Source organism: Corvus moneduloides, chromosome 3 (genome assembly GCF_009650955.1).
Source record: "Corvus moneduloides isolate bCorMon1 chromosome 3, bCorMon1.pri, whole genome shotgun sequence".
Taxonomy (NCBI): domain Eukaryota; kingdom Metazoa; phylum Chordata; class Aves; order Passeriformes; family Corvidae; genus Corvus; species Corvus moneduloides.
Genome location: NC_045478.1, coordinates 102364388 through 102376533, shown reverse-complemented (window position 1 = coordinate 102376533; position 12146 = coordinate 102364388). Strand labels below are relative to the sequence as shown.

The following is a 12146-nucleotide window of genomic DNA, read 5'->3' as shown; positions in this document are numbered from 1 at the left end:
GCTGCTCGGCGCTCCCGACGGGCCGGGCAAGCGCCTGAGCCCCGCCCGGAGCCGGAAGGATTCGGGGCATTCCGGGGTGGTTCTGTGGAGGTGGCGAGTCCTCCCTAAAGGAGCGGGCGCGGAGGGCGCGGTGCGCTGCGGGAGGTGAGCGGCGGTGCTGGAACGTGGGTCCTTCCTTGGCAAGGGGACGGGCGCGAAGGGCTCAGAGAGCCCCGCACGCTGCTGGTGATCGGTGACGGGCTGCGGGGGCCGGAGGAGATCCAGCGAAAAGCGGGGCTGGAGACGGTGAGTTGGCTGCTGCGCCAGCAGAGCTGCTCCTCCATCCCCGACCACCCGTGGTGTGTCCGGCCACGCTCCGCTGGATGCATCCGCGGGCGCTGCTCGTAACTCTGGCTGCGCTGCGCTGCAGGCGCTTTGCCACCGGGAATATTAATGGCAAGAGAATGAGGAACAGGCTTCCCTTTTTTTTCTCTTTGATGAAATCAGGTAGCGCAGCCCTTTCCCACTTGGAAGCCTGTAAATGAACCGCACTGGGACCCATGAATTCCCACCCCGAGTCCTAGCCCGTTTCTGCTGGGCAAATACTGTTCCCTTACATAATGGAAAGTTTATCTTTCACCAGGTGTGGGCCGAAGTTTAGTGTAAAGAAATACGGAGCTCTAGTCGCTTGGGCATTGAAGAGTTCCAAGAAAGAAGTCATAGCTTAGCACTTGCATTTAAGGACGTGTTCTGTCTGATGTCCACTTTCTCCCTTCATCAGGAAAATCATAAATTTGGAAAATGGAAGTTTGCGTAAAAGAGACGGAGATAGGAACATCAACAAATCACTCGTGTGCTTTCATAAATTAATTGTAGTCAACCCATAGTACTTAAATACATCAGAATTAAAAAGTGGAACAAGAACTGGAGAACTCATTTATTTTAGTAAGTAGCAAAACAGGCTGATTTACCGAGATCATTCAACAGTTTGGTTGCTGGGCTAGAAGAAAGGAGGGAAGCTCTTCAGAGGACAAGGTGTGTTTTGAAAATTATACCCAAATTTAACTTGAGGGATAGTTGCTGTGCAGTATTTGTAAACTGCACAGATCTGTAAGGGTCAAACTATTTTTGTCCAAAGCAAGCAATATATTCTTAAGTGCTTTCTGGAAGAATACACTAGACATTGCCCTCATCAGAAAGAATGTGCCATAAAGCTATAAATGAATTAATTTGAGATCAGAAAGTTACAGAGGTGAAGAACTTAGAGTCAGCTGCTGCATTCACTTGTCTAATCAAAAAGGTCCCGCACACCAGAAGACGTGCCACACAGGAGATGCAGCCCTGTAAAAATTTAAAGCACCTTTGCACTAATAACATACTTTGCAATTCATTAGGTAATTACTCCAGAGTGGTGAGGAAGGGGTGTTGAACCTCTCATTTCAGTTTCTTTTAATAAACCTTATTTTTTCATAAAAATATTTCAATTTTAAGGTTTTCCAGGAGATTCTGGGCTCACCACAGAAAGTATATTTGTTTGCCTTAAGTATGGCCAAGAAAAATGTAACCAAGAAACACCTTGGGTCAAGCTTCAAGAATGCAAGATAGTATTTCTGTATTGTTTTCTGAGTCTTTTGAAACTTTATGCAAACATAAAATAAATCAAGCCTTGAAAACAATTAAGTTTTTATCTCATTTTATGAAGCAGGATCAAATGTACAGTAAAAGGTCAAATGACTTTTTTTACGAGAAGCTGAGCAAAAAATGTTAGTTATCTTCATCTGATAATTCATCTCAATTCTTTAATCCAAACTTCCCATCTAATATGCTACTTTCTAAACTCTTTCTCAGAAATTCTCAATTCCAGATGTTTTTAATATGGAATGAACTATATCCCATTTTTCTTCCTGTTAACTTGTTTCACATGATGGTATAGACTCAAAATAGTATCTGTCTTTCCGTGTGTTATGACATATATTTGCTCTACAACTGTTTGAGAGCTGCTTTTTGCCACAGGTAGCATTTCCAAAATTTCCTCTGTAACCATTGCTACCAGTCCAGGGTAGCTCAGCTGTGCACTTTGGGTATGGATCTTGGCTATTCCACAGAACTCCAGAGCACTTTGCTCCCATCCATCAGCAGGAAATAATAATTAACGTTAGCAAGAGTGCTTTCTGAATGTGCTTGCATAATCACCCTACTCTTTCAGCCTCACAGAGCTTCTGACTTTAGTGGTACAGGTATGGTGTTACTGAAGTGCTCAAAAAGTTCTTAAATCAGCTAAATTTGGGTTTATGATACTTCTGACATTGCTGTTTTGTGAACAGCCATGACCTTGATTTCTCAAGGAAGAAAGGAAAGGTATTGTATAATGACCTATTGCCCCTTAAGCAGTACTTGCTGCAATTGCAATATTTGTCATATGATTGTTATATTACACTTCCCCCATAATATATCTTCTTTTGTGTGGTGATTAGTGAGTACCTCTGTATTTTGTTCTGGCTCTGTGCTCAAGTGTTTTCTTGGAAGTGTGTCATACATGTGAGCCCCAGCCAAAAAGTGTGTCATCTACACAGAAACAACTGATAGGAAAACATAAAAAGCTTTGCATTTTAAAGAATGCAGTGTGGTTATCAATACTTGTTTTTCCTGAGGTAAGGAAAAGCTGGGAGGAAAAGCCTTTCCAAGAGTGATAGTTACTCTACTTGGGAACTGAAGGCCCAGTGAATTGCACTGGTTTGTGCTGAGGAACAGATGAGGAAGACAATGCAGTGAGGAAGAATGACAGGACATGCAGTGCTCAGGGGAGGCAGGAAGATAGAAATTGATTTCCGTAAAGAAATCAGAAGTTAAAGAAATACAGAAAGGATGCTTAAATTCAGATGGTTAAATTCAACTTTTGCATACAAGTTTGCTGTATCTGCATGTCATTAACCTATTTTGTGTCCACAATTAGGACATCTACAAAAGCCTGTTTTATATTTAAAAAAAGAGGAATAGTAAGTGAAGTTGCTTATGTCATCCTGTCTGGCAGCCTTGTGCTTGAGTTCTGGACACAAACCAACTGTAGGTTCAGTTCTGGAAAAATGAACTCATTCAAAATGTGCAAAAAATGAGTACTGTGTGTAGACTCTTTCTTAATATTTATGATAAGAGTTGCTGCTACTGTTCTTTTTTAATGTAATTTTATTTTAGTGAGAACTAGGTTCACTGTCAGACAGAACATGAGTATTTGCAAGATCTTGTCTACAATAGTTTTACATCCTTGTGTTTGTTAATTGTATTTTTTTAAAAAGCCAAAGCTCACCTCATTACCACTCACTGGCAGTAACCCACTTTCCCCTTTCTACTCCGTTTAAACTGTACCTGTTTGGAATGTTAGGTAAAATATTTTACCTTTTTTCTTCTCTTGAAGAGAGAAGTGTTCAAGTTTGCTTTTTGTTTCTTTTCAGCATTCAGCATGGCTTCTCCAGCTCTCCTCATGCGTGTGGTGGCCTCTGCATATTCTGTTGCGGAGAAAGCTGCAACAATTGTTAGGAATGTGATGTCTGCAGGAGACCTGGGCATAGTGGAGAAGGTATTACCTTTTACTTTGTTCCAGTTGAACTTCTCTTGTTAATCTTGAGTTAGATACAGGTTGAGGTGGTATTTTTAAAAATCAGCAACTGTAGGAAGAAATACAGCCCTCACTTCTCTGAGACAAGAAATATTCCTTGTTAAAGAATTGAAAGAGCACTAGAGAAGTGTCTTTTGACCAGTATTTCCAAAAAAATATTTGTACATTTAAAAGAAACGCCATTAATTTTGTCCTGATTTCCCTCACAAAACACAAGGTTTGCATAGTACCTCAAAATTCATAATAATGTATATTTCCTGTTAATTTCTATACCTATGTTCTAACATCTTTATTACATCTTAAAATACTGTGCCTGTGATGAATTTTGGATTCGAATAAATCATTGTTTAATTTCCTAAAACAAAAAACAGCTTCAGATTTTATTGTAAATCACAGCTTTTAAAATAAATTCAGAGCTTCAAATTTAATTCTAAAAAGAAAACAGGTATTAAAATTCTTAATTTGCTGTAATTTAGTAAATTGCACTGATGAGCCAGGATCTTTGTTTTGATTACAGTGCTAGAATAGGTGGAATTAACTTTTGAAGTCAATTCTAGCTTTACAGGTATGTAACAAGATTATGGACTTCATTAAATAGATACACTATTTTTGGTCTGTACGTTGCAGGCATTTACATTATTCAAAAGTGATCAAAAGTAACAGGCAATATTGGTTCTAAGTAAGACTGTTTACATGTGCTTTTAATTTTTTTTTAATGAGGTAGTAACAAACACACAAAATTAGATTGAAAACAATAAAAACAGAGGTGGTTCCTGTTCGAGGGACTAGGGATCTGGAAAATCCTGCAAGCTTCTTGCCAAAGGCGGCTGCTAAAGGAAGAGGAAGAATGCAAAAGAACCTCTGCATGTGCCTCTGTTTTGCAGTCTGAAGAGATGCAGAACAGAAAGGAAAGAAAGTGCTGCTTCTCATCATTCATCCTCTTTCTGCAGCCAGCAAATGTCAAGACCAATTCCAAGACCTGGCCTTACTGAAAGCTTTTGGAACATCTAGGAAGGCAATGTTCCACCTTTTCCCTCAACATAGTGACCTCCCATCATTTATCTAGTTCAGGAAGAGCTGAGTTTTTAGCCATCTTGTCTCCTGATATCCAGAGTTTTCTTTCCCTCGGTCATCTCTAAGTTCTCAATTTATATTGCTTCTCTTCGTAGTAATTGTACTTTTTTCCCCCCTCCAGCTGGTAGGCAGACTCTTTGTCCACCCATTTTTACATTATTGATTCCTGTTTAGAAGAACTACTTTATACTGTTTTATTGGGTTTGTGTCGAGGAACAGAGGACACTCTCTTCAGTGAACTTGATCTATCTGAGTCTAAACTCAGGACCAATTTCAACCAAATTTTTTAGGGAATGAGAGGGAAATTTCAAAGAAAAATATCATTTCCTAAAAATTAGCAGCTGGCTAAGGGACAGACCACTTTTGAGCATGAAAAATTAACTCATAACATGATTCTAAATGGAATATTCCATTCCTGTGGCTAATTTCTGTAGCTGGAGAAAACACTTTTCATATTGTCAGCAAATAAGATACCAGCAGATAAAATTTTTTGATTCAACTAAGATGCAAATCTTGGATAAATTGTCTTTCTAAATTCCAATGCTAAGAGAATTATTTCTTAACTGGGATTCTATCTTTGGACCTAAAGGGTGAAAAAAGTGTTAATAAGTTACCCACTTTCTCTATGTAGCAGTTTATTAATATTCAGGAGATTACTGTAACCCATGTAGCAACATATGTTTGGCTACACAACATTGGGAAAGCTTGCAGTCATTTTTTTATGCCACCTTGGGGGCACCAAATCCACTGTTCTGCTGTCAGACCGGTCTGTCTTAGCTCTGGGGTGCACAGGGAAACTCTGCATCTTGCATTTTTTAGCCTGCCTCTCGCAAGGTCACTTACTTGGTTAAGATTTACCAAATTAGACTTTTTTTTCCACTACAAGGTAAATATTTAGAGTGCTGTATGGGCCACTCTGCTGGTGTATTTTTTTAGTTCACAAATTCCTATCCACTCTTGGACAGGCTGGACCCAATGACTTGCAGACCAAAGCTGACCGACTGGTACAAATGAGCATTTGTGCTTCCCTGGCACGGAAGTTTCCCAAGGTGACAATCATAGGAGAAGAAGTAAGTATCTCCTTTATTTCATATTAACAGCTTATCCTGCTGTAGCTTGCACTGGAATTTGCTTTGGCTGGGTTTAGGGAAACATCTGTTTTAATTTAAAAAAAGCCAACCCAAAAAGCAACAAACGAAAGGTATTTCCATCCCATTTCACCTTTGCATTTCATTAGCTTTATCAAGCTGCTGTCAAATACACAGCTCTAAGACAAACTGAGATGATTCCAAAACATTTTTCTAATAATTCTGAGAATTCTTTTGTTAGGAACTGCCCACTGATGATGTAACTGAGGATTTAATTGAAGATGGTCACTGTGAAGAAATACTGAAGAAACCTTGTCCTGCTCAGTACACAGGAATTAAAGAGGAAGAGGTAATGTGGTAATGTTATGCCTGTGTTTTTCTGTTTTACATTATCTGTACTACTTGCTGGTTTTAGCTAAGAGTAGAAGGAAAAAAAGCTTTTTTCCATGTTGCCAGTTTTTCTTTTTCGTTTGAAAACTGAAATGTAGTCACGAGAATCACACCTCCAGAGCTGGAAATGCTGCATGCTCCTGTGTGCAGTAATGGGAAGTGGAAATTGGCATCTTACAATTTGTGATTCAAATTAATTTGGCAGGAATCTAGTTTGGACATAAGAATGTAATCTCATTTCCATGTTCAGTTTAATCCTTCATGCTTCTATTAAGAGATTTGCTGAGGCATTCCAGTCAATTTTTAAGCTTGTTTTTTTTTTTTTGTGTAAAACAGTATTATAGGCTTCAGTCATACAATAATGTTAAAATTTTGGAGCTCTTTATTTCTTTACTGCCATAAGGAAATAAAAGCACTAAAGTAAAATATATACTTTGTGTGGTAACTTACATGATTTGTATTTGTAATTTTCCTTATTTTTTTTATTCTTTAAGCTTGTAATATGGGTTGATCCCTTGGATGGAACCAAAGAGTACACTGAAGGTTGGATTTTCTTTCAATTCTGTTGATAAAAAAACCCAGCAATGTAATAAAGTAGCATATACATGTAGATAGTTTTATCAAAGAAGTTACTTACAATATTGTTTCATAAGGCTGATGTTTCTGTACTTTTTGAGTGGTTGGAATGTATTTATTCATTCCATTGAGTTCCAACCAGTACTGAATATTCCTGATGGGCTACTAAGTGCTGACCAGTTTTTATCATTTCAGAATGCAAAGAGCTGCCTTTGACTGCTGGCAGCTTGTCTTAAGTTTTTAGTCAAATTTAGAATTCTGCAAATCTTCAAATTGAAGGACTAAATCTCCCCTTCACACAGGAATATGCTCGATTATATTTACATCCTCCTCTTCAAACAGCAGTACTTTAGCCCTTTCAAAATGAAACAAATACCCTCCCACAAATCACGATTCTTCAGTTATGGGAAGAAACTATTTTCAGCAAAGTCTAATTTCTATAGAAATAGACCCTCAAATGAAAGAAAAGAAAAGAAAAAAAAGAAAAGCCTCCAAGAAACATTATGCTGAAACCTCACTTTTGCCTCCTAATGCATCTTTTAGTTGATTAATGTAAAATCTTTTAGGCAGATTTTTTCCCCCTTTTTGGGGTAAGAAATGTACAACTGTCAACAAATTGCTAGTTTTGAATAGCATTAAACAACTCCCACTGCAATTACAGAAGAATGTCACCATATTCTGCTGTGTAGTTGTATCTTTAAACTTCCTTCTCATTATGTGTTAATTATAACATAGCTCTATTAAAAGAACTCTATCTGGGGCAGTTTTTAGCAGACCTCAAGGCTAAATGACTAAAAAATTATATCAACCTCTGAAAATCCTGATTACTATTTGCATTTTTTAGATACCACCCTGCATATTGATTTGTGGACTTTTACTGAAGGTTTATGTTCTTATAAAGATCTTTCTCTTTTTCAAGCATAACTACATTCCTGTTATTTCTGTCCAGGTCTCCTTGACCACGTAACGGTTCTTATTGGAATTGCCTATGGAGGCAAAGCAATAGCAGGAGTTATTAACCAGCCATATTACAACTATGAGGTATTAAATCATTGATCTATTTGGAAGCACTGTGTAATTTCTAAATGTTAACTCCTAAGCCATTTCAGTTAGCACACTTTCAACTCAAAACTGGCATTTAGTGGAGTTAATGTTGTAATGTAAGGTACTGGGTTTTTTATTAAACATATACAATTTTAAATACTGGTTTCCAGGAACTGAATGTCAGGAACATACTAACAGCCCTACTGAATCCTGAGGCTGGTGTAATACACTAATACAGGATATACTACATATATACTGTACAAATTACTACAGTCCATATAAAGTACATACTGTAAAACAAGTACAGATCAGATGTGTTGCAGTCTTTGCTAGAAATTCTTTAGTAAATCCATGCAACGGGTGCATTTGCAATGAGTGGTAACTGCCATAAATCTGCAGCCACAAATAAACCAAGCATAGATTGTCACTGACAGCTGGGTTAGAGTGTATCATGCCAGGTTTCAGGTATAAGTCCAGGATGGTCAACCTACAGGCATTTACACTTTTGGAGGTTATTTCAGTATTATTGGAGGGAGCTCATGATACAGCCTGATTAATTAAACTTTCTGGAGTTTAAAGAAAAAGCCCTTGAGCTGATGTAATGCTATCATGTTCTGTGTGATATGTATCAAAAAATATTTCAAATTACAAGATACTTTCAATTACAGATTGTGCCTGAAGTACAGAAATATACAAATATTAATCTGCCAGTCACTGGAGGCAGATGTAATGCACCATGACAGTGTCACAGATAAGAAAAGGGTCAATTATGTCATTGCCTTAGAGGGAAAGAGAGCCAATTTCTCACTCTGGGCTCTCAAGCAGTTCTAAGTGCCACTGTGTAAATGTATATCCCAGTATTGATGTTACACTCCCTGATATGCCAAGATACATCTAGGTACCCCTTTCCCTTTGTGCTTTAACTGCTGACCAGTGTGATTAACCATCACTCTGTACCTTTTTTTGTAGGCAGGAGCTAATGCTGTGTTGGGCAGGACAATCTGGGGAGTGCTGGGCATGGGTGCCTTTGGCTTTCAGCTCACAGAAGCACCTGCTGGCAAACACATCGTTGTTACCACCCGCTCCCACAGCAGTGCCCTGGTAAATGAGTGCATCACTGCCTTGAACCCAGACGCTGTCATCAGAGTTGGAGGAGCAGGAAACAAGGTATGAAAACTCAAAATCTTCTGTTTTTACTGGGAGGTGGCACTTCTGGAAAAAAAAAGACTTTCTAAAGAAATCATTTGCTTACTTGCATGAATATGCAGGAGAGACTTCCTCCACCTTCCCCAGCACAACTTCTCTTCCTAGCATTCAGTCTGCTGTGAGGTAGAGAGAATTTGGTACAGGTGTATTTGTACCAGTGGCCATGCTGGTCATGGCTGAGGTCTGTCTTTCCCCAGTATGCTGTTTTTAGGGGTGAAAATAAAAAGTTGTAAGACCAGCATGATTGAATGGGAATTCAGTTTAATCTCAATTATTAGACATGTCCTCCTGTTTGTGTTAATACAGCTTTTGTTCCAACTATCCACCAGCCCATTTGAAAGGATAAAAATATAAGCATGCATTATATTTCCTTTGTGAAATTTCTCTGCATACAGGGAACACTCATTTGGTACAGTTTTTAACACTTAGTTTTGTCATAGCTGTTAAAAACACACCCTCTCATATCTTTCCTCCAACATGCGCAAGGCCCAAAATGGCATTAACACAACATGTATATAGTTTCCACTTTATTTTTTTAGTACTTGCACAAGAAGTGAATTCTTGTTTCTGAAGCTGAGAGCAGGTTTTCATCCTATAGACTGTATTTATAACAATCAAAAATACTGAATTGAGAATGGTAATACAGTATAGCTTCTATACCTTAATAAAATTTCTTGTGCTATAAGGAAATGGCTGGTGTTCCTTTTCTGACTATAAGTACATAAATAAATGGATTTAATCCCCACTTCCTGGTGTTATTTCTACCCATTTCTAAATGCCTAGATCCTTTGCAATGATTGCAACTCTATTCTTAACAGATCATTCAACTTATAGAAGGCAAAGCATCTGCTTATGTATTTGCCAGTCCTGGGTGCAAGAAGTGGGATACATGTGCACCTGAAGCTATCCTACATGCTGTGGGAGGTAAGTTCATAGCATTCAAAGTTCCAGGATAAGGGAAACTGCATCAATTTGAAGTTAGTTATACTTTTCATGGAAAGAAAAATGACAATACCTGTACATTTTTTAATAGTTATGATTCACTAGGAGCTCTGAGCCCTCTGAAATCAACAGTAACAGCCAACAGATAAGGACATTTTGCTCTGAAAAGCATGATATGATCTGTTTTGCCCTGGAGTAACAAACTCAATAACTGTCACATAATTTAAAAAGCCAAATCCCCAAATTTGGGGTATATTCATTTTAATATTTTCAAAACAAATGCCCTTTTTTTTTGTGTGGGCTACTATCTTACAGTAAAATCTGCTGTCCTACTAACTGAGTATAGTAGTTTATTATTAGTAACATGTTATATAATATGTGGACATTGAATTCTTTAAACCAACAAAAATAGGTCAAATCATGAAGTTGTTCTTTGGATGTACAAACTCCAAAATTGAGTCATTCATATAATTCAGCAGAATTAGTGGTCTCCAGCCAACATGAGACACTTCACTTACCTAGGGGCTAAGGGGTTGAAAAGTTATGAAAAGACTCAGTGATGACGATTTTAAGTAGTATTATTTTTTGCTAATTCTTCTTTTCACATGAATAGGCCTTTTACCACCATATGCTAAAATTATGGGGTTTGATTCTTCAGTTCTGTCAGGCGAGGATAACAGGCTTCATAATGACACTATTGACTCCTCTGCAGCCTGTAGTGTTCATAACTGGGGTAGTTTTAAACAGGGTTAGCTCAAGCACAAAGCAGCCCAACCAATCTGGGGCAGCACAATGCTGTATTTAACCTCTTGGTTAAATACCTGGGTTAGGTAGGAATCTCCTGGTTAAGTTAGCTTGAATAAAGATTTGTGTTGCTCTTGCTAAGAGATTTCTAAAACCTCATTTAAAACCAGCTGGAGTATTTCTACATTATGTTAGAGTTTGTGGTTAGACTTACCCTGGTTTTTACTTGAACTGAGGATTTTTCTTTGCTGCTTGTCAATAGCCAGTGTAAAAGCTACTCAGGAAGCATTTTAAGTAATCCATGGAAGAGAGATGTTTTCCTTTTCCTGAGACACAAGGAATTTAAGTATTGTTGAAAAAACCCAAAACCACTATAGTTATTTGATTTCAGTCAATATAAAACCTGGTGTACTTAAACTGGAATCAAAGATACTTCACATGTGAACACAGGCATGTGTACACCAAAGATTGCTTTTAGTTATATCACATGAACTAATAGACTCCAACTCCTTTTTGCTGGAATATTTTTCTTCCTTTTTTTGCAGGCAAGATAACTGATATCCGTGGAAATCCATTTCAGTATAACAAGGAGGTGAAGCACATGAATTCAGCTGGGGTCCTTGCCACTTTGAGAAATTATGACTACTATGCCAGTCGTATTCCAAACACTGTGAAAGAATCTCTTGTGCCTTAAAGCAGGGAAGAGTCTTCACTTGGCCTGGAAGGCTGAGAAAATGAGCTTGGAGTAAAAGGAAGATGACTGAGCGTGAAATTTTGGTTCATAGAATCTGAACTGAATTCTTTCAGTAGGTGTTCAATAATTTCAAAATTATACAGAATCTTTAAGTAGGTGTTGGATCAGATTGTTTTGCTGTGTTGAGCAGACAACGTCGAAACAGTCACATTTTTTCAGTATTTTCAGTGTTTTCTGTATTCTTTGGGAGTTTTCCTTCCTCATGACTGTGTGTAATATATTGCTAATCATAACACTGCAGACCAAAAGTCATCTTAATAATCCGGGCACAAAATCATGTTAAGTCATGTATCTGATCTTGCTCAATAGTTTTTGTTGTCAATAAGGTATATTGTGTTAAATTGACTAAGGATTTGCCTGGATGGATGAGCCCATTTGTTATAAAGTTGCCAGTTTTGATTCTTAGAAGGGCATCTGCATTTTTTTGTTCTCCACTGAGTTCTGGGATGGCCAAGACTGCTATTTGTTGGGTTGTCTGAGTTGAGGCAGGATACAGTGCAGCTAGGCTTGGAAATCTCTGATAAGGGTTCATGGATCACTGGATTCATTGAGGATCAATGAAGTGTTAATACAGTAGGGTTCAGGACAGTTCAGTTGAGAACCCAAGGAAGCATGACGGGGCAGGAGTTCTTAGCACCTCTCTGATGATTTGAAATGCCTTTGTCAGGGTTTATGCCACTTCAGTCTTGGAGCACTTTGGGCATCCAAAGTCAAGGTCACTTTGGCATAATTGGGA

The 12146-nt window shown here is 38.2% G+C and overlaps 1 protein-coding gene across 3 annotated transcripts; it reads left to right on the top strand.

Moving 5' to 3' along the window:
* Nucleotides 1–14: 14 nt before the first annotated feature.
* On the top strand, nucleotides 15–11818 carry BPNT1 (3'(2'), 5'-bisphosphate nucleotidase 1). 3 transcript variants are annotated; one of them, XM_032103032.1, is made up of 9 exons: nucleotides 15–154; nucleotides 3429–3553; nucleotides 5632–5736; nucleotides 5996–6103; nucleotides 6639–6687; nucleotides 7670–7761; nucleotides 8734–8931; nucleotides 9789–9894; nucleotides 11202–11818. In XM_032103032.1, the coding sequence occupies exons 2-9, from the start codon at nucleotides 3437–3439 to the stop codon at nucleotides 11348–11350; spliced, it is 924 nt and encodes a 307-aa protein (XP_031958923.1). In that variant the 5' UTR covers nucleotides 15–154; nucleotides 3429–3436; the 3' UTR covers nucleotides 11351–11818. The 3 variants fall into 3 exon arrangements, with proteins under 3 accessions (XP_031958923.1, XP_031958922.1, XP_031958921.1); XM_032103031.1 differs by having other exon boundaries at nucleotides 16–144; XM_032103030.1 differs by having other exon boundaries at nucleotides 16–285.
* The last annotated feature ends 328 nt before the right edge of the window (nucleotides 11819–12146 follow it).